Raw genomic sequence first — 22,655 nt, 5'->3', positions numbered from 1 at the left:
TCCACAGGTTCACCACTCTCTGGGTGAAGAAGTTTCTCCTCATCTCGGTCCTAAATGGCTTACCCCTTATCCTCAGACTGTGACCCCTGGTTCTGGACTTCCCCAACATTGGGAACATTCTTCCTGCATCTAACCTGTCTAAACCCGTCAGAATTTTAAACGTTTCCATGAGGTCCCCTCTCATTCTTCTGAACTCCAGTGAATACAAGCCCAGTTGATTCAGTCTTTCTTGATAGGTCAGTCCCGCCATCCCGGGAATCAGTCTGGTGAATCTTCGCTGCACTCCCTCAATAGCAAGAATGTCCTTCCTCAAGTTAGGAGACCAAAACTGTACACAATACTCCAGGTGTGGCCTCACCAAGGCCCTGTACAACTGTAGCAACACCTCCCTGCCCCTGTATTCAAATCCCCTCACTATGAAGGCCAACATGCCATTTGCTTTCTTAACCGCCTGCTGTACCTGCATGCTAACCTTCAATGACTGATATACCATGACACCCAGGTCTCGTTGCACCTTCCCTTTTCCTAATCTGTCACCATTCAGATAATAGTCTGTCTCTCTGTTTTTACTCTGACCAACAGAGTTGCTACTGTTAGAGGGCCTAGAGACTACGCCCACCAGTGACGTTTTCCCCTTATTGTTCTTTATCTCCACCCAAACTGTTTCAACATCCTTATTATTTGAGCCAATATTGTTTCTTACTATTGCCGTGATTCCATCCTTTATCAATAGAGCTACCCCACCTCCTTTTCCTTTCTGTCTGTCCTTACGGATTGTCAAATACCCCTGAATATTTAATTCCCAGTCCTGGTCACCTTGCAACCACGTCTCTGTAATGGCTATCAGATCATACCCAGTTGTCTCAATTTGTGCCGTCAACTCATCTATCTTGTTACAAATGCTACGTACATTTAGACAAAGTGCCTTTAATGTTTTTTTTTACCCTTTTTTCCTGCTTGTTTCCTCTCTCCTTCAAAACTCACTTTCTTTATTTTTGCTTTCTAATTCCAGCTTTACTCCCCTCTCTAGCTTCAGGTTCCCATCCCCCTAGCAAGCTAGTTTAAACCCTTCCCAACGGCACTCGCAACCCCGCCCCCCCCCCCCCCCCGAACAAGGATATTGGTCCCAGCTCTGTTGAGGTGCAACCCGTCCGGCTTGTACAGGTGTCCCACCTTCCCCAGAAGCAGCGGTCCCAATGCCTCAGGAAACTAAAGCCCTCCTGCCTGCACCATCTCTCCAGCCATGTTTTCATTTGCTCTATCTTCCTATTTCTGTACTCACTAGTTCGTGGCACTGGGAGTAATCTGGAGATAACTACCTTTGAGGTCCTGCTATTTAATCTCTCTCCTAGCTCCCTAAATTGTGCCTGCAGGACCTCATCCCTCTTCGTACTTATGTCATTGCTACCAATGTGAACCACGACCTCTGGCTGTTCACCCTCTCCCCTCTCCCCCCAGAATGCCCTGCAGCCGCTCAGTGACATCCTTGACCCTGGCACTAGGGAGACAACATATCATCCTGGAGTCACGTCTGCGGCCGCAGAAACGCCTGTCTGCTCTCCTGACTATTGAATCTCCTACCACTATAACACTTCCATTCTTCTTCCCCCCCATCACCCCCCCCCCCCCCCCCCGCCCCCTGTGCAGAGCTGAGCCACCCGTGGACTTGGCACTAGCTGCATTCCCCAGAGCCACTATCGCCCTCACCGATACTCGGAACAAAGTACCGGTTGGAGAGCAAGATGGACTCAGTGGGCTCCTGCACTAGCTGCCTAGTCCTTCTCTTCTGTCTGTCAGTTACCCACTCCCTCTCTGCCTGCACACTCTTAAGCTGTGGGGTGACCGCCTCTAGAAACGTGCTTTCCACGTTGCTCTCAGTCTCGCGGATGCACTGCAGTGACCCCAGCTGCCGCTCAAGCTCCAAAACACAGAGCTCGAGTTGGTGCAGCCGGAGACACCTCCTACACACGTGGTCATCCCGGCTGCGCGAAGCACCCAGGACTTCCCACATGCCACAGGATGTGCAATCCACGGGACTGAGCTGCCCTGCCATCCCTCTAGCAACTATCGAGTAGAACTAAATTCTAAACCTTAGCACAACACACCGAGCCACTACTCAGCAAACAGCCGATTTAATTAACTGACTCTCCTTAGATAATAAAGATCACATATATTTACTGGCAGATGCTACTTACAACAATACCGAAAGTTTCCTACCGAAAGGAAAAAGAAAAATACCCACCAATCCACCAGCCAATCACTTACCCACTTGGCTATGACATCACACTTCAATTTTGATTTTTTTTTAACTTTTTGTTCCTGCACCAGCTGGCTCCTCCAACTCTCTGGCCCCTTTTATGGGCCTCTCGATCCTCCCGCTCCTGCTCCTGTGGCTCCTCTGACTCTCGGGCCCCTTTTATGGGCCTCTCGATCCTCCCGTTCCTGCTTTTCCAGCATAAAATCGAATGGTCATTTCCAACAGCCATATTACAAATCAAATATTTTGCACTTGATCCAACTGTACAAATGTTAGTGGTTCCTCTGGAAGAATGACAACAATTGAAAAGGATTTTAGTGTAACTGGTTCTAGTGTTATGGATAGTTGATTCCACCCCCGACCTCAACCCTAGCACCGTCTGTCTCCACCCCTGGAAAAAGCTCTCTCCCGACCCTCTGACAACTGCAATTATGAACTCTCAACTGTCCAACCTTTGGCCTTCCATTCACCATGACATCTTTGCAGCTACCGATCTGCTCAATCACACCCTCACCACCACCTTTGATGCCCTAGCCCCTGTTAAAACAAATACTCTCTCTCTCACCCGAGCTGTTCCCCCTGGTACAGCTCTGATCTTCACTCCCTAAGTCCAAGGGACACAGACTTGAACGGATATGGTGGACAACTGGTTTAGCCATTTACCGCCAGATCTGTCTGGACCACATAAAGCACTGTCGAGTCCTGATCCCGTCTGCCAAAATTGCTCATTATTCCAGAAATATGCTGGAAGGCAAAGATAAACCCTGGCTTCTATTCTCCACTGCTAACCGCCTTCTTAAACTTCTCTCCCCAGTCTCCATCCTCACCTCCAACAGTAAGTGTGAGGAGCTCATGGACTTCTTTGCCTCTAAGACTGAGACCGCCTCTGCCTCTTCCCTTCCTTCCCCTAGCTCACCTAGCTCAAAGGATCCCTCCTGCCCTAGTCCTGAACACTCATCTTTCTCCAACTTCTCTCCGATCTCCCCTCATGACCTTTCCGCGCTGATCCTGTCTATGAGACACACTTCCTGCTCTCTTGACCCTATTCCCACCAAACTGCTGACCACCCAACTTCCTTTTCCGGCTCCCATGTCAGCTGATGACGTTAACTATTGTCTCTCCTCCGGTACTGTTCCCCTCTCCCTTAAATCTGCTGTCATCACCACTCCTCAAAAAACCAACCCTCGACCCCTCGTCCTTGCAAAAACTACCACCCCATCTCCAACCTCCCTTTCCTCTCAAAAGTCCTTGAATGTGTTGTCGCCTCCCAAATCCGTGTCCATCGTTCCCTCAATTCCATGTTTGAATCCTTCCAATCCGGAATCCGTGCCTGCTACAGTACCAAAACGGCTCTCAACAAAGTCACAAATGACATCCTTTGTGACTATGACAAAGGCAAATTATCCCTCCTCGTCCTTCTTGACTTGTCTGCAGCCTTTAACACGGCTGAGCACTCCATCCTTCTCCAATGCCTCTCCACTGTTGTCCAGCTGGGTCTGCACTTGCCTGGCACCATTCTTAACTATCTAACCATACCCACAGAATCACCTGCAATGGCTTCTCTTCCAGCCCCTGCATCGTTACCTCTGGTATCTCCCAAGGATTTATCCTTGGTCCCCTCCTATTTCTCATCTATATGCTGCCCTTGGCAACATCTTCTGAAAACACAGCGTCAGTTTCCACATGTCCGCTGATGACACCCAGCTCTACCTCAATACCACTTCTCTCGACCCCTCCACAATCTCAGGCTGCTTGTCCGACATCCAGTTCTGGATGAGCATAAATTTTCTCCAATTGAATATTGGGAAGACTGAAGCCATTGTTTTCGGACCCCGCCACAAACTCCGTTCCCTAGCCACTGACTCCATCCCTCTTCCCAACTTCTGTCTGAGGCTGAACCAGGCTGTTCGCAACCTTGGTGTCACATTTGATCTTGAAATAAGCTTTCAACCACATATCCGCAGCATAACTAACACCACCTATTTCCACCTCTGTAACATTGCAAGTCTCCGCCTAAGCCTCAGCTCATCTGCTGCTGAAACCCTCATCTATGTTTGTTACCTCTAGACTTGACTATTCATAGAAACATAGAAAATAGGTGCAGGAGTAAGTAGGCCATTCGATCCCTCGAGTCTGCACCACCATTCAATAAGATCATGGCTGATCATTCCCTCAGTACCCCTTTCCTGCTTTCTCTCCATACACTTTGGTCCCTTTAGCCGTAAGGGCCACATCTAACTCCCTCTTGAATATATCCAATGAACTGGCATCAACAACTCTCTGCGGTAGGGAATTCCACAGGTTAACAACTCTCTGAGTGAAGAAGTTTCTCCTCATCTCAGTCCTAAATGGCCTACCCCTTATCCTAAGACTGTGTCCCCTGGTTCTGGACTTCCCCATCGTCAGGAACATTCTTCCCACATCTAACCTGTCCAGTCCCGTCAGAATTTTATAAGTTTCTATGAGATCCCCTCTCATCCTTCTAAACTCCAGTGTATAAAGGCCCAGTTGATCCAGTCTCTCCTCATATGTCAGTCCCGCCAACCCAGGAATAAGTCTGGTGAACCTTCGCTGCACTCCCTCAATAGCAAGAACATCTTTCCTCAGATTAGGAGACCAAAACTGAACACAATATTCCAGGTGAGGCCTCACCAAGGCCCTGTACAACTGCAGTAAGACCTCCCTGCTCCTATACTCAAATCCCCTAGCTATGAAGGTCAACATGCCATTTGTCTTCTTCACCGCCTGCTGTACCTGCATGCCAACTTTCAGTGACTGATGAACCATAACACCCAGGTCTCGTTGCACCTCCCCTTTTCCTAATCTGCCGCCATTCAGATAATATTCTGCCTTCGTTTTTTTGCCAGCAAAGTGGATAACCTCACATTTATCTACATTATACTGCATCTCCCATGCATTTGCCCACTCACCTAACCTGTCCAAGTCACCCTGCAGCCTCTTAGCATCCTACTCACAGCTCACACCACCACTTAGTTAAGTGTCATCTGCAAACCTGGAGATATTACACTCAATTCCTTCATCTGAATCATTAATGCATATTGTAAGGAGCTGGGGTCCCAGCACTGAGCCCTGCGGCACCCCACTAGTCACTGCCTGCCATTCTGAAAAGGACCTGTTTATCTCGACTCTCTGCTTCCTGTCTGCCAACCAGTTCTCTATCCACGTTAGTACATTACCCCCAATACCATGTGCTTTGATTTTGCACACCAATCTCTTGTGTGGGACCCTATCAAAAGCCTTTTGAAAGTCCAAATACACCACATCCACTGGTTCTACCTTGTCCACTCTACTAGTTACATCCTCAAAAAAATTCCAGAAGATTTGTCAAGCATGATTTCCCTTTCATAAATCCATGCTGACTTGGACCGATCCTGTCACTGCTTTCCAAATGCGCTGCTATTTCATCTTTAATAATTGATTCCAACATTTTCCACACTGCTGATGTCAGGCTAACCGGTCTATAATTACCCGTTTTCTCTCTCCCTCCTTTTTTAAACAGTGGTGTTACATTCGCTACCCTCCAGTCCATTGGAACTGATCCAGAGTCGATAGACTGTTGGAAAATCATCACCAATGCATCCACTATTTCTATGGACACTTACTTCAATACTCTGGGCTGCAGATTATCAGGCCCCGGGGATTTATTGCCCTTCAATCCCATCAATTTCCCGAACACAATTTCCCGCTTTATAAGGATATCCTTCAGTTCCTCCTTCTCACTAGACCCTCGGTCCCCTAGTATTTTCGGAAGGTTATTTGTGTCTTCCATCGTGAAAACAGAACCAAAGTATTTGTTTAACTGGTCCGCCATTTCTTTGTTCCCCATTATAAATTCACCTGAATCTGACTGCAAGGGACCTACGTTTGTTTTCACTAATCTTTTTCTCTTCACATATCTACAGAAGCTTTTGCAGTCAGTTTTTATGTTCCCAGCAAGCTTCCTCTCATACTCTATTTTCTTCCACCTAATTAAATCCTTTGTCCTCCTCTGCTGTATTACAAAATTCTCCCAGTCCTCAGGTTTGCTGCTTTTTCTGGTCAATTTATATGCCTCTTCCTTGGATTTAACACTATCCTTAATTTCCCTTGTTAGCCACGGTTGAGCCATCTTTCCCGTTTTATTTTTACTCCAGACAGGGATGTACAAATGTTGAAGTTCATCCATGTGATCTTTAAATGTTTGCCATTGCCTATCCACCATCAACCCTTTAAGTATCACTCGCCAGTCTATTCTAGCCAATTCACGTCTCATACCATCAAAGTTACCTTTCCCCAAGTTCAGGACCTTAGTCTCTGAATTAACTGTGTCACTCTCCATCTTAATAAAGAATTCTACCATATTATGGTCACTCTCCCCAAGGGGCCTCGCACAACAAGATTGTTAATTAGTCCTTTCTCATTGCACATCACCCAGTCTAGGATGGCCAGCCCTCGAGTTGGTTCCTTGACATATTGGTCGAGAAAACCATCCCCAAAACACTCCAGGAAGTCCTCCATTGCTACCAGTTTGGTTAGCCCAGTCAATATGTAGATTGAAGTCGCCCATGATAACTGCTGTACCTTTATTGCACGCATCCCTAATTTCTTGTTTGATGCTGTCCCCATCCTCATTACTACTGTTTGGTCTGTACACAACTCTCACTAGCGTTTTCTGCCCTTTGGTATTCCATAGCTCCACCGATACAGATTCCACATCATCCAAGCGAATGTCCTTCCTTTCTATTGCATTAACTTTCTCTTTAACCAGCAACGCCACTCCACCTCCTTTTTCTTTCTGTCTATCCTTCCTTCTTTGCTGAGTCTGTCACCATCTGTTTGAGATTTGTCCACTTCTTTGTGGTGTTGCCGATGAGCGGTCCGTGAGACATCAGCCTGTTATCGAGGTCATAAGAACATAAGAATTAGGAACAGGAGTAGGCCATCTAGCCCCTCAAGCCTGCTCCGCCATTCAACAAGATCATGGCTGATCTGGCCGTGGACTCAGCTCCACTTACCCGCCCGCTCCCCATAATCCTTAATTCCCTTATTAGTTAAAAATCTATCTATCTGTGACTTGAATACATTCAATGAGCTAGCCTCAACTGCTTCCTTGGGCAGAGAATTCCACAGTTTCACAACCCTCTGGGAGAAGAAATTTCTTCTCAACTCGGTTTTAAATTGGCTCCCCCGTATTTTGAGGCTGTGCCCCCTAGTTCTAGTCTCTCCAATCAGTGGAAACAACCTCTCTGCCTCTATCTTGTCTATCCCGTTCATTATTTTAAATGTTTCTATAAGATCACCCCTCATCCTTCTAAACTCCACTTCTGAACTCGAGTAAAGACCCAGTCTACTCAATCTATCATCATAAGGTAACCTCCTCATCTCCGGAATCAACCTAGTGAATCGTCTCTGTACCCGCTCCAAAGCCAGTATATCCTTCCTTAAGTAAGGCGACCAAAACTGCATGCAGTACTCCAGGTGCGGCCTCACCAATACCCTATACAGTTGCAGAAGGACCTCCCTGCTTTTTTACTCCATCCCTCTCGCAATGAAGGTCAACATTCCATTCGCTTTCCTGATTACCTGCTGCACCTGCAAATTAACTTTTTGGGATTCATACACAAGGAACTTCTTCTGGAACAACAGGAAGCACTGGGTCTCTGCGGCGGTCTTGAGACTCCCGCTTGGGGAGGGCGGTCAGTCGTTGGTGTGCGTCAGCACCCAGCTCGCGACTTTCCGTCTTCAGACCCTGCAGAGATACCTTTACGTCGAGCCCCCTCCCAGGTGGCGTGCTCTGGCGACGTATTTCTTCCGTCAGCAGCACGGCCTCAATTACGACACACAGCTCCTGTTTGTGAGTGTGGGGGGCGTCAGGACCGCCCTCCGGGAGCTGCCTGTCTTTTACAAGGAACTCATCAGGGTCTGGAACAAAGTCTCCACCAAGCGCAGCTCTCCACCGGCTGGAGTGGCGGCTGTCCTGCAGGAGCCGCTGCTCGGGAATCCGTACCTCCACGACCGAGGTTTCAGGTGGCGGTTGGACGAGAGGGCTGTGGCTGGTGAGGTGACCAGGGTCAGGGACCTGCTCGATGGCGGAGGAGCGGGCTGGATGGCTCCAGACACGCTGGCGCGACGCCTAAATTCTGCCAACGTCCGCCGCGCGGCCGATGCCATCGAGTTGCTAAAAACAGCTCTGGGCCCCGACTCTGTTAGGTGTATCGAGGAGGCTCAAGCACGTGGGGAGATCCCGTCCAAACTGACCCCCATCCGGACGGAATTCCTCATTGGCGCCAAACCCCGGAACCTCCCTCGGGAGCCGGCGCCTCACAACTTGAGCCGCCTCGAGGAAATCCCCTCCGTGCCTTTCAGTTCCGCGCGGGGGGGTTTCCTGTACGGGCTGCTCCTGCACACTCTCAACTTTGCCATCCTCGCCTGCCGTCCGGACACGCCATGGCGTACCATCTTGCCGTCCGGAGGAGGCGGGGGTCCCCGATGGAGGGCACTCTACGCGGGAGTCCTCCCAGTATTTATCGGGGACTTGGCCTGGAGGGTGGTGCACGGAGCAGTGCCATGCAATAAATTTTTAAGCCGGTTCACGGACTCCCAGGCCGCCTGCAATTTCTGCGGTCTGGAAGAGTCCGTGTTCCATATTTTTATGAAATGCACGAGGTTGCAGCCCTTGTTTTATTATTTAAAGGGGTTGCTCCTGAAATTCTGGCTGCACTTCAGTCCCACACTCCTGATCTTTGGGCACCCTGTGCGGAGGGGAGCGGGTAGGTCCGAGGGCCTCCTCGTAGGACTGCTCCTGGGCACGGCCAAGGGTGCCATCAGCCGGTCCAGGCAGCGGGCAGTCGAGGGGGTCGTTCAACCTGACTGCCTGCCTCTCTTCTGCGCGTACATCCGCGCCAGGGTGTCCTTGGAGATGGAGCACGCGGTGTCCACCGGTACGCTCGCGGCCTTCCGCGAGAGGTGGGCACCGGAGGGACTGGAGTGCATCGTCACGCCCGGCAACCAAATTTTAATTTGATTTTATGTTTTAAAGTTTAATTTGTTTTAATTGCCGGTATTTTTTTTTTTAGTGTCCCCCTCCCCTTTTATAGGGGGTACCTAGGAAAATAATATTATTTTAGTGCCCACAAAAAAAAAAAAAAAAAATGGGTGTTGTAAATGTTTGGTGCGTCCCCCAGATCGGGGGGCCACGGTTTAATGTTTTTGTTTACTCCAAAAGAGTTTCATACACAAGGACCCCCAGGTCCCTCTGCACCGCAGCATGTTGTAATTTCTCCCCATTCAAATAGTATTCCCTTTTTTTGTTTTTTTTCCCAAGGTGGATGACCTCACACTTTCCGACATTGTATTCCATCTGCCAAACCTTAGCCCATTCACTTAACCGATCTAAATCTCTTTGCAGCCTCTCTGTGTCCTCTACACAACCCGCTTTCCCACTAATCTTTGTGTCATCTGCAAATTTTGTTACACTACACTCTGTCCCTTCTTCCAGGTCATCTATGTATATTGTAAACAGTTGTGGTCCCAGCACCGATCCCTGTGGCACACCACTAACCACCGATTTCCAACCCGAAAAGGACCCATTTATCCCGACTCTCTGCTTTCTGTTAGCCAGCCAATTCTCTATCCATGCTAATACATTTCCACTGACCCCGTGTACCTTTATCTTCTGCAGTAACCTTTTGTGTGGCACCTTATCAAATGCCTTTTGAAAATCTAAATGCACCACATCCATCGGTGCACCTCTATCCACCATGCTCGTTATATCCTCAAAGAATTTCAGTAAATTAGTTAAACATGATTTCCCCTTCACGAATCCATGCTGCGTCTGCTTGATTGCACTATTCCTATCTAGATGTCCCGCTATTTCTTCCTTAATAGTTTCAAGCATTTTCCCCACTACAGATGTTAAACTAACCGGCCTATAGTTACCTGCCTTTTGTCTGCCCCCCTTTTTTAAACAGAGGCGTTACATTAGCTGCTTTCCAATCCGCTGGTACCTCCCCAGAGTCCAGAGAATTTTGGTAGAATATAACGAATGCATCTTCTATAACTTCCGCCATCTCTTTTAATACCCTGGGATACATTTCATCAGGACCAGGGGACTTGTCTACCTTGAGTCCCATTAGCCCGTCTAGCACTACCCCCCTAGTGATGGTGATTGTCTCAAGGTCCTCCCTTCCCACATTCCTGTGACCAGCAATTTCTGGCATGGTTTCTGTGTCTTCCACTGTGAAGACCGAAGCAAAATAATTGTTTAAGGTCTCAGCCATTTCCACATTTCCCGTTATTAAATCCCCCTTCTCATCTTCTCAGGGACCAATATTTACTTTAGTCACTCTTTTCCATTTTATATATCTGTAAAAGCTTTTACTATCTGTTTTTATGTTTTGCGCAAGTTTACCTTCGTAATCTATCTTTCCTTTCTTTATTGCTTTCTTAGTCATTCTTTGCTGTCGTTTAAAATTTTCCCAATCTTCTATTTTCCCACTAACCTTGGCCACCTTATACGCATTGGTTTTTAATTTTGATACTCTCCTTAATTTCCCTGGTTATCCACGGCTGGTTATCCCTTCTCTTACCACCCTTCTTTTTCATTGGAATATATTTTTGTTGAGCACTATGAAAGAGCTCCTTAAAAGTCCTCCACTGTTCCTCAATTGTGCCACCGTTTAGTCTGTGTTTCCAGTCTACTTTAGCCAACTCTGCCCTCATCCCACTGTAATCCCCTTTGTTTAAGCATAGTATGCTCGTTTGAGACACTACTTCCTCACCCTCAATCTGTATTACAAATTCAACCATACTGTGATCACTCATTCCGAGAGGATCTTTTACTAGGAGATCGTTTATTATTCCTGTCTCATTACACAGGACCAGATCTAAGATAGCTTGCTCCCTTGTAGGTTCTGTTACATTCTGTTCAAAGAAACAATCCCGTATGCATTCTATGAATTCCTCCTCCAGGCTACCCCGTGCGATTTGAGTTGACCAATCGATATGTAGGTTAAAATCCCCCATGATTACTGCCGTTCCTTTTTCACATGCCTCCATTATTTCCTTGATTATTGCCCGCCCCACCGTGAAGTTATTATTTGGGGGCCTATAAACTACGCCCACCAGTGACTTTTTCCCCTTACTATCTCTAATCTCCACCCACAATGATTCAACATTTTGTTTATTAGAGCCACTATTGTCTCTCATAACTGCCCTGATATCATCCTTTATTAACAGAGCTACCCCACCTCCTTTCCCTTCTTGTCTATCTTTCCGAATTGTCAGATACCCCTGTATGTTTAATTCCCAGTCTTGGCCACCCTGCAACCGTGTTTCTGTAATGGCCACCAAATCATACCCATTTGTAATGATTTGTGCCGTCAACTCATTTACTTTATTTCGAATGCTGCGTGCGTTTAGGTAGAGTGTTTTAATACTAGTTTTTAATCCATGATTTTTAGTTTTGACTCCTCCTGCAGCCCCTTGACATTCAGTGGCCCTTTTTGTTTTTTGCCTTGGGTTTCTCTGCCTTCCACTTTTACTCATCTCCTTTCTGTCTTTTGCTTTTGTCTCCTTTTTGTTTCCCTCTGTCTCCCTGCAATGGTTCCCATCCCCCTGCCACATTAGTTTAACTCCTCCCCAACAGCACTAGCAAACACTCCCCCTAGGACATTGGTTCCGGTCCTGCCCAGGTGCAGACCGTCCGGTTTGTACTGGTCCCACCTCCCCCAGAACCGGTTCCAATGCCCCAGGAATTTGAATCCCTCCCTGCTGCACCACTGCTCAAGCCACGTATTCATCTGAGCTATCCTGCGATTCCTACTCTGACTAGCACGTGGCACTGGTAGCAATCCTGAGATTACTACTTTTGAGGTCCTACGTTTTATTTTAGCTCCTAGCTCCTTAAATTCATCTCGTAGGACCTCATCCCTTTTTTTACCTATATCGTTGGTACCAATGTGTACTACGACAACTGGCTGTTCACCCTCCCTTTTCAGAATGTCCTGCACCCGCTACGAGACATCCTTGACCCTTGCACCAGGGAGGCAACATACCATCCTGGAGTCTCGGTTGCGGCCGTAGAAACGCCTATCTATTCCCCTTACAGTCGAATCCACTATCACTATCGCTCTCCCACTCTTTTTCCTGCCCTCCTGTGCATCCTGGAACTGCTCACGGTAGCACTGAAGTTTCAGCCTAGCTGTGTTAAAGGCACTTCTGCTCGGTTTTGGACGCTTGCGCTGAAGTGGAGCAATGTACAGCTGGAGATTGGATCTGACTAGACAGTGATCTGTCCAGCATTCTGCTCCCCACATGGCTCTTGTGATTTTTACATCCTTGATGTCTCGCCTTCTTACAATGACATGGTCTGTCATGTGCCATTGCTTAGACCTGGAGTGCATCCAAGTTGTTTTGTACTTGTCGGCCTGTCTGAATAGAGTATTAGTCAAGTTGTTCTCCGCGCACATACTGAAGAGGAGGAGACCATTACTGTTTAATTTTCCTGTGCCGTGCTGGCCAATGACTCCCTTCCAGTGCTTGCTGTCTTTTCCAACTCGTGCGTTGAAATCAACCAGGATGATCAACTTGTCCCCAGCAGGTGTGGACCTGACCAGTCTGTCTAGATCTTCATAGAATCTCTCTTTGATCTCATCGGGGCTTGGAAGGGTGGGTGCATAAGCACTTATAATGGTGATGTGGTGCTTGGCATTCAGGGGGAACCGCAGTTTCATAAGTCTTTCATTAATCCCTTCAGGCAGATTCGGAAACTGTTGCAAAAGAGAAGTCTTCACTGCCTTGCCAACTCCGTGGATCCTATTCTCATTCTCTGCCTTGCCTTTCCAATAGAAGGTGTAGCCGCTACCTAGTTCACTCACGCAGCCCTCCTCTGCAAGTCTTGTCTCACTCAAAGCCGCTATATCGATGTTATAATGCTGCAGCTCTCTTGCAATAAGGGCGGTCCTTCTTTCCGGTCTTGTAGTGTCAGCTCTGTCGAAGAGTGTGTGCACATTCCATTGTCTGAGAAGAAGTTTTCTTGTGTTATGAAGTTTTTGACTGTTGCTATATTTTCGACCCCAGAATGGGTTGAACTGCCAGCCGTGGTATACTGGCCAGTTAATGGAAAGGCAGGCAATGTTTGGGCCACCTTTTCTAGGCCCCTCCCTTGTAAAGGGTGAGCAGTGCTGTCCTAAAGAGGGCTGCTCAGTCGCCTGGGGTGCTGTCGGGTTCCTCTGCTGCCCTGGATACAGAGTCAAACGACCACTTGCCCACAGGCCGCCGACATGCAGGTTTGAGGCTACGACTCCCAGTGATCACCTCAACCTGTCGCTTCGTCCCTCCCCCATCGCCGCAGGACTTGGTATGTTGGATGATGGTTTGCACAAACCTATACATAGATACTTTTAAAGTGGGAAGGCTGGTGCACAGGGGCAGTCCCACTCTCTCCTCCGCAGAAGCCGGGTTTCAGTGGCCCAAAATTTGGTACAACTGAAGACTTCGTTGGCTGCAGTGGATGGCCATGACGTCTTTTGTGCTCTGCCATGCCCTATACACTCCACAGTGCATTCCACCTTCATGGCCATTGGATCAAACTTGATTTCCTTCGCCCAATCCACCGCAACAGACTTCACATGCTGGGGTGAACAGGTCCCAAAAATCACCGAGGGATAATACCCATCAGCTACCCTCATCTGGTTTAGCCTGCCTGTCGAAGCAATTTACCGGGGTGTGGCCACTGTACATGCTACAGCTACTTGGAGCCACAGATGAGAGTTGGATGCCAGGTGGGGACTAAGACAGAGGAACTACTCCGAAGAGCACGACAAGTCCACTGTCAAAGGTGCTGCCCCTCCCAGACACCCCTACACCCCTTAGGACAGGTGAAGTGCTCTCAGACAGCACAACCACGGCCCCATTTGCCATCTCAAATGGAGTGAAACAAGGTTGTGTACTCGCTCCAGCTCTGTTCAACCTATTTTTTACCTGCGTCTTTAACTATGCCGTAAAAGACTTGGAGTTTGGGGTCTACCTGAAATATCGATTCGATGGTTCACTGTTCGACCTCCGCCGCCTTGCTGCAAAGACCAAAGTACAGAAACGACTCATCCTAGAGGCAGTCTTTGCTGACGACTGCGCCCTTATGGCACACAAGGAGAGTGACCTACAATTCATACTCAGCAAATTTGCTGAGGCAACAGAATTGTTTGGCCTAACCATCAGCCTTAGTAAAACCGAGGTTCTCTATATCAGGCACCACAGCACCTGCTCCCACAGTCTTCATCGGCAGTATACAACTAAAGTCAGTGGACAGCTTCAAGTACCTTGGCAGCACCATATCAAGTGATGGGTCTTTGGACAAGGAGATTGATGCAAGGATCTGTAAAGCCAGCCAGGCACTTGGTCGCTTGCGCACTAAGATGTTGAGTCACCACCACATCTGACTGTCAAAACTAAACTGTTGGTGTATAGAGCAGTCGTTCTCTCATCTCTCCTTTATGGATGTGAGACCTGGACACCCTGCAGGTGTCACATCAAAAAGTTGGAAGCTTTCCATATGCGCAGTCTCAGATCTATACTCCACATACACTGGCAAGACCGGGTGTCAAACTTTGAGGTTCTGGAGAGAGCACAATCAACTAGCATCGAGGTGATGATCATGCGAGCCCAGTTTCGGTGGGCTGGACATATCATCCGCATGGATGAGTCAAGGACCCCTCATCAGCTTCTTCACGGCGAGCTCTGTGAAGGTCAAAGACACCAGGGGCACCCCTGCAAGCACAACAAAGATTGCATCAAGGCTAACCTCCAGTACTGTGGCATCCGACCAAAGGACCTCGAGAATACAGCAGCTAATAAAATCCAGTGGCGAACCCTCACGAGGACTGCCTGCCAGACCTTCAAAGAAGGTCGATGTCAACGCCAGCGGGACACTAGAGATAGACAACATCAGGTGGCAGTACTGTCAGTATCAGGCACATCGAACTTCCCTTGTCCGACGTACAAGAGACTATGTGCATCCAGAATTGGCCTAAACAGCCACTTGAAGACACATGCCATTGATGATTGGCACATCAATGTCTTTGTTGGATACGACAGACTACCAAGATCCTTCCTAAATGCTGAATACCCCTGGATGTTGAGTTCCCAGCCTTGGTCACCCTGGAGCCATGTCTCCGTGATGCCAATTACATCATATCCATTAACTGCTACCTGCGCAGTTAATTCGTCCACCTTAATACGAATACTCCTCGCATTGAGACACAGAGCCTTCAGGCTTGTCTTTTTAACAACCTTTGCCCCTTTAGGATTTTGCTGTAATGTGGCCCTTTTTGCTTTTTGCCTTGGGTTTCTCTGCCTTCCACTTTTACTTTTTTCTTCTTTCTATCTTTTGCTTCTGCCCCCATTTTACTTCCCTCTGTCTCACTGCATAGGTTCCCATCCCCTTGCCATATTAGTTTAACCCCTCCCCAACAGCACTAGCAAACACTCCCCCTAGGTCATTGGTACCGTCCTGCTCAGGTGCAGTTCCTCCGGTTTGTACTGGTCCCACCTCCCCCAGAACCGGTTCCAATTCCCCAGGAATTTGAATCCCTCCCTTCTGCACCACTCCTCAAGTCACGTATTCATCTGAGCTATCCTGCGATTCCTACTCTGACTAGCATGTGGCACTGGTAGCAATCCTGAGATTACTACTTTTGAGGTCCTACTTTTTAATTTAGCTCCTAGCTCCCTAAATTCGTCTTATAGGACCTCATCCCGTTTTTTTACCTATATCGTTGGTACCTATATGCACCACGACAACTGGCTGTTTACCTTCCCCCTTCAAAATGTCCTGCACCCGCTCCGAGTCATCCTTGACCCTTGCACCAGGGAGGCAACATACCATTCTGGAGTCTCGGTTGCGGCCATATAAACGCCTATCTATTCCCCTTACAATAGAATCCCCTATTACTATAGCTCTCCCACTCTTTTTCCTGCCCTTCTGTGCAGCAGAGCCACCTACGGTGCCATAGACTTGGAGACTTGGCTGCTGCTGCCCTCCCCTGATGAGTCAGCCCCCTCAAACTACCCAAAGCGGTGTATCTGTTTTGCAGGGGGATGACCGCAGGGGACCCCTGCACTACCTTTCTTCCACTGCTCTTCCTGTTGGTCACCCATCTCCTATCTGGCTGTGTAATCTTTACCTGTGGTAAGACCAACTCACGAAACGTGCTATTCACAACATCCTCAACATCGCGCATGCTCCGGAGTGAATCCACCCACAGCTCCAGTGCCGCAATGCAGTCTGTCAGCAGCTGCAGCCAGATACACTTCCCGCATATGTAGTCGTCAGGGACACTGGAAGCATCCCTGACTTCCCACATCATACAGGCGGAGCATAACACGTGTCTGAGCTCTCCTGCCATGACTTAACCCCTAGATTAACTTAATTTGGCAACAATAATGCTAAAGGTTACTTACTGATAAAGAAAAGAAAAAGAAAAAAACTACTCATAAAACAAACAATCACTTACCCCCTTGGCTGTGACGTCACCTTTCGATTTCTTTCTACTTCTGTTTTGCCTTCTCTCCCTGCTGCAGCTGCACCAGCTTGCCTTTATAGGCCGCTCCAATGTCCCCGAACCTCTTGCTGTGATGTCACACTTCGTTTTCTTTTCCTCCCAGGTCGGGGAGTCAGCACTGGTGGGGAAAACAGGACAAAGCAACACCTCCCGCTCCCACTTACCAAACTCTTACCTTTGCACTCTGACCTGCCACTGCACTCCGAGCAAATCTGCACCAAACCCCCTTTTTTTAGGCTGTTCCTGGCTGACAGCTGTCAATTAACTAAGCTAGCTTGCTTGTTTGTCTCTGCTTAAACCTACAAGAATCCGATCTGTTTAATATTGCAGTTTTACAAACTTGTAATCTTATTTTACCTTTAGAAGCTATTAGAAATTGTCACTAGCAATTTACACCAACCTTGAAATGGTTTAAAAAGGATTAACCCTTAAAGTTCTCATTACCAAACTCTTACCTTTGTACTCTGACCTGCCGCTGCACTCCTGGCTGGCCTCCCACATTCTACCATATATAAACTAGAGGTGATCCAAAACTCAGCTGCCAAGTCCCACTCTCCCATCACCCCTGTGCTTGCTGACCTACATTGGCTTCCGGTTAAGCAATGCCTCGATTTCAAAATTCTCATCCTTATTTTCAAATCCCTCCATGGCCTCGCCCCTCCCTATCTCTAATCTCCTCCAGCCCCACAATCCCCCGAGATGTCTGCGCTTCTCTAATTCTGTCCTCTTGAGTAACCCTGATTATAATCGCTTAACCATTGGTGGCCGTGCCTTCTATTGCCTAGGCCCCAAACTCTGAAATTCCCTACCTAAACCTCTCTGCCTCGCTACCACTTTTTCTTCTTTAAAATCTACCTCTTTGACCAAGCTTTTGGTCACCTGCGTTAATTTCTACTTATGCAGCTCGGTGCCAAATTGTTTTATCTCCTAATACTTCTATGAAATGCCTTGGGACGTTTCACAACATTAAAGGCGCTATATAAATACTTGTTGATTTTCTGAAGAGCTGCCACTAAACAATGCCATCAGACTGGTCAAAGATTGACAATTGAATATCTATATAATGATTAGGATATACCCCAAAACTTTGGTGAATGGACTTTTGCACTTTTCTGATGCAACTTTTATTTTTTTTTTGAGAAAATAAAAATTCAGTTTTTCAGATTGGAAAGTCTCATCATGAAACAGAGGCAGATGTTTAGAAATAAGAAAGAGAAACCAAGAAATGAAAAGTAGAAAGATGAAAGAATAGGACAGTCAGAAAAGGAAACGTGGTAGGAGGAAAAGAGAAGCAATGAAAAAAGAATGTCCAACAAGATTGAGAAAAGTCAAAACAAAAAAGGGCTAGACTTTCCCGAGAGCTCCTCAATGTCCAATTGCCCGCCCAGAAAAACCACTAATGTTTTGCAAGTAACGCTGGCGAAAATTTCCATAATAAAGTTAAAAATAATCACCCAGCGAGAAAATGCATCTTGCACCAGTATTCTCGGTGTTTTTCTCGGCAGTTAAGGTGAAACTAAGTGAAACAGACCGGTGCTGGGACCACAACTGTTTACAATATACATAGATGACCTGGAAGAGGGGACAGAGTGTAGTGTAACAAAATTTGCTGATGACACAAAGATTAGTGGGAAAGCGGGTTATGTAGAGGACACAGAGAGGCTGCAAAGAGATTTAGATAGGTTAAGCGAATGGGCTAAGATTTGGCAGATGGAATACAATGTCGGAAAGTGTGAGGTCATCCAGCGTGGGAAAAAAACAGAAAAAGGGAATATTATTTGAATGGGGAGGAATTACAACATGCTGCGGTGCAGAGGGACCTTGGGGTCCTTGTGCATGAATCCCAAAAAGTTAGTTTGCAGGTGCATCAGGTAATCAGGAAGGCGAATGGAATGTTGGCCTTCATTGCGAGAGGGATGGAGTACAAAAGCAGGGAGGTCCTTCTGCAACTGTATAGAGTATTGGTAAGGCCGCACCTGGAGTACTGGGTGCAGTTTTGGTCACATAACTTAAGGAAGGATATACTGGCTTTGGAGGGGGTACAGAGACGATTCACTAGGCTGATTCCGGAGATGAGGGGGTTACCTTATGATGATAGATTGAGTAGACTGGGTCTTTAGTCGTTGGAGTTCAGAAGGATGAGGGGTGATCTTATAGAAACATTTAAAATAATGAAAGGGATAGACAAGATAGAGGCAGAGAGGTTGTTTCCACTGGTCGGGGAGACTAGAACTAGGGGGCACAGCCTCAAAATACGGGGGAGCCAATTTAAAACCGAGTTGAGAAGGAATTTCTTTTCCCAGAGGGTTGTGAATCTGTGGAATTCTCTGCCCAAGGAAGCAGTTGAGGCTAGCTCATTGAATGTATTCAAGTCACAGATAGATAGATTTTTAACTAATAAGGGAATTAAGGGTTACGGGGAGCGGGCGGGTAAATGGAGCTGAGTCCACGGCCAGATCAGCCATGATCTTGTTGAATGGGAAGCAGGCTCGAGGGGCTAGATGGCCTACTCCTGTTCCTAATTCTTATGTTCTTATGTTTAGACAGTTCTTAAAATGTTTTTAAAAATTCAGTCTGAGGCTGCGGGTGGGCCTAGGGAGGGGGGAAATTTTTTTTAAAAAATGTTTATTTTTTTAAAAAGTTTAAAAAAAACATTCCCAAGACACTTTTAAAGCTAATTGCCATTTTACAATTAAAAAATAAATAAATAAAGAACATTTAACTTACCTTTCTTTGCAGAGTACTCGCGGTTCCCTCGGCAATCTGGACGGGTTTCCATTGAGGCCAAACTTACGCCTTGGCGATTCTCTCGGTGGTGCTCGTCGGCAGTTTTCTCCCAACAGGTGTTTTGAGATTTGGGCGGTATCATAAAAAAAAGCTAAAGGGGAAACTTTCGCCGGGCGGTTTCTCTACCAAAATCAGCTGTACCGCCGAGAAAACTGCTGAAAACCTGCTGAAAATGAAAGGAAAGTTTAGCCTGAAGAAAAAGTTGACAGATGATAGAGAAAAAAACAATGTTTTCTTATAACTTCCATTTTAGTTAGTTGTCTACTTGGAATTTCAAGCGCATGTTCCTCTTGGTGCAAATCAAGTTTTGCGATCTTTTGCATTAATTTAAAAAGCATTGTGCTGGAAGCCGGTCCTGCCCACAAAACTGTGAGGCGCCCCCAGATTGAATTAATGAGCATGGCATGTTTCTGCTAATTGTGCCCGTTTGTGGGCCTTCGAGGAAGCTCTGAAAATTAATCTCTTTTTAGGCACATGGGCACTAATGGGCACCTTTTAAAAGCTTTTAAATATTCAAAAAATTTTGAATTTTCTAAGAAATTTACTACCATACACCAATGAAAATAGTAAATGGTTGTGTACAGTTTTTTAAGTAATTTTCAATTATTTAAAATCAAGTTAATCACAGGCGATGAACTAGACACTTATTAAAAATGCTTATTTTTTTGTGATAAACTCCATTTTTAGCTGTATTAATAAAACTGCACCATGTTACTATTCTTAAATATATCAAGGAATATTTTTAATACAAAAAAATAAAATAAATACATTCTAAAACGTTGCTCGATTGTACTGGTTCATGGATAATTTTACATTAGATTTTGCAAATGAATTTGAACGGAAACTTGAATCATGACTTCATTTCGATAAACTAGCGCAATTTTGATTGCAATTTGTACCTAGATTGCCAATTGCGCCCAAAGTGGAAACTCTCCCCTGCTTTTTATATTTATTTTTCTGATGTCTCCTATACTAGGTTAAGGACATAGTTAAGAATTGTTGTGAGAACACCGGCCCTGGTCACCTTATGCTGTGCAGCCTTGCAGTTTACTTTGTATTGTTTCCCATTTGCTTGCAGTTGCTCCACTCTGTTTTCTCTACCATGAACCGTCCAAACTATACCAAGTTTTCCGTGAGATGTATGTGCGATATTTCTTCAGGCTTCATTGCATCTCATCCCATTCCTCGGTAAGTTCAGTGGAGGCCTGAAAATTCAGCAAGAAACAATTACTCATTTACTTAAATAGTTATGCACCCTTTCTGGGGAACATGATTTCTACCAGTCAAGATAGATTATATTAAAATGTATTTGTTCTTGCCCAAATATAAAGCTACCTAGCAAAAGGGAAATCAAAGTAATGTATTATTTCTTTGTTCCCCTCTTCTGTGTTTTTTCTAATAATAATAGTGGCCATTGTTTGTACTCTTAGCCCTTCATCTTCAGCCAGGGATTAAATGAAGAGAGAAATAAAAATACAAGTGCCAAAACTGCAGGGTGATTGGTCTGGTCTGATGACCGATGACATCTATTTAGCTGTCTGAAATCCATCTCAATTGAAAAAACATGACATAATTGACCACCAGCGAGCAAGTTTCATTCCTAGCCTGAATGCTAAAATATCATTTTTTTAAATTCAGATAATAAACACTGAATTCAGATCTTGAGTGCAAGATAGCATGGTATTTCCTATCCTGATGGCTCTGGTCTTGGAAAAAGCGAGTTTCCCCATGCTGGGTTAGACGTCCTCTCCACACTTAACTAGTTGACTGACTGCCTTGGTGTCTGTTCCAAGTGAGTGGGAGGATTGTCCCTCTACATCTTCCCCATTCGGGATTCCAAGCGAGTGGGAGGATTGTCCCTTTACATCTTTCCCATTCAGGGATTTGCCAATAGACCTATCGACCAAGCCAATTCTTCTCCTTGGGGCACAGGTCTCAACACAATCTAGGCACTTCTGGATAGTCAACTGGCTCATTAAAGTAGATGGTGAGTTGAGATATTCAAATCTTAATACACATCTTCAATTATTGTAATGTGTGGTGTATTTAAAAAAAAAACATTGTACAAATTCTTTTTGATTTAAAACACAATGCTGTAAGAAAACTCATTACCACATCTTTTCTGTGAAGACAAAAACAATCAAAAATCTTAATGTGACAGGATTATTTTATGTTTAATCATTATCTATCAGAATCTATTTTTAAATAAATTATAATTATTGCAGTATAATTATTTAAAGCAGTGCTACCAATATGTTGCAACCACTGCCAGACACAGACTTTCAATAATTGCCAATTAGATTTGGCAAAGCAAACTTATTGCCTTAACTGGGAGCGGTGGCATTGTGGCAGTCTTTCAGTATATTTATATGTTATGCTTTTTTTTCAGAATGATACTGGCTTTATCTTGTTTACATTTACATATATTGAGATTATCAAAACAAACAAAATAACTAAATCCAAGACTCTGACAGATCAAATGATCTGAAAAATGAAGCCAAGAAGTTTCCCGATTACCACATTATTTCCGTAATGCTTCAGCAATAAAATGAATTTATTCTGTTTTGTTAATCTACATACAGTACAATTCAAGCTGCAATCTTGACTGGGTGGTTGAAATGTAATCAGCATATGAACTACCCGTAATCTTACAAACATGGCATAATTTGATTAACATAGGAATTGCTGGCCAAAAACAGACCAAGGTCCATCTAATGTGTCTTGTACCAGCCTGACAGTTGCATGATTAGTGGGGTACCTCAAGGATCAGTGCTCGGGCCTCAGCTATGTATAATCTATATCAATGATTTAGATCAGGAGACCGACTGTAATGTATCCAAGTTTGCTGACGATACAAAGCTAGGTGGGAAAGTAAGTTGTGAGGAGAATGCAAAGAGGCTGAAAAGGGATATAGACAGGTTAAGTGAGTGGGCAAGAACATGGTAGATGGAATATAATGTGGAGAAATATGAAATTATACACTTTGATGGGAAAAATTGAATCGCTGAATATTTTTTAAATGGTGAGAGATTGGGAAATGTTGGTGTTCA

General features: G+C 45.8%; 1 protein-coding gene across 7 annotated transcripts in view; it reads left to right on the top strand.

Annotated features, from left to right (window-relative positions):
- Positions 1-22,655, top strand: part of tbc1d19 (TBC1 domain family, member 19) — a 317,152-nt gene that overhangs the window by 220,403 nt on the left and 74,094 nt on the right. For all 7 annotated transcript variants that reach the window (XM_070870665.1, XM_070870657.1, XM_070870654.1 and 4 more), the window contains one exon: positions 20,684-20,793. In XM_070870665.1, coding sequence (XP_070726766.1) covers positions 20,684-20,793 — 110 coding nt within the window. The remainder of the gene's footprint in view (positions 1-20,683; positions 20,794-22,655) is intronic.

The sequence above is a fragment of the Pristiophorus japonicus genome, chromosome 2, assembly GCF_044704955.1.
Source record: "Pristiophorus japonicus isolate sPriJap1 chromosome 2, sPriJap1.hap1, whole genome shotgun sequence".
In the NCBI taxonomy this organism is placed as follows: Eukaryota; Metazoa; Chordata; class Chondrichthyes; family Pristiophoridae; genus Pristiophorus; species Pristiophorus japonicus.
This window is presented reverse-complemented; position numbering and strand designations above follow the sequence as displayed.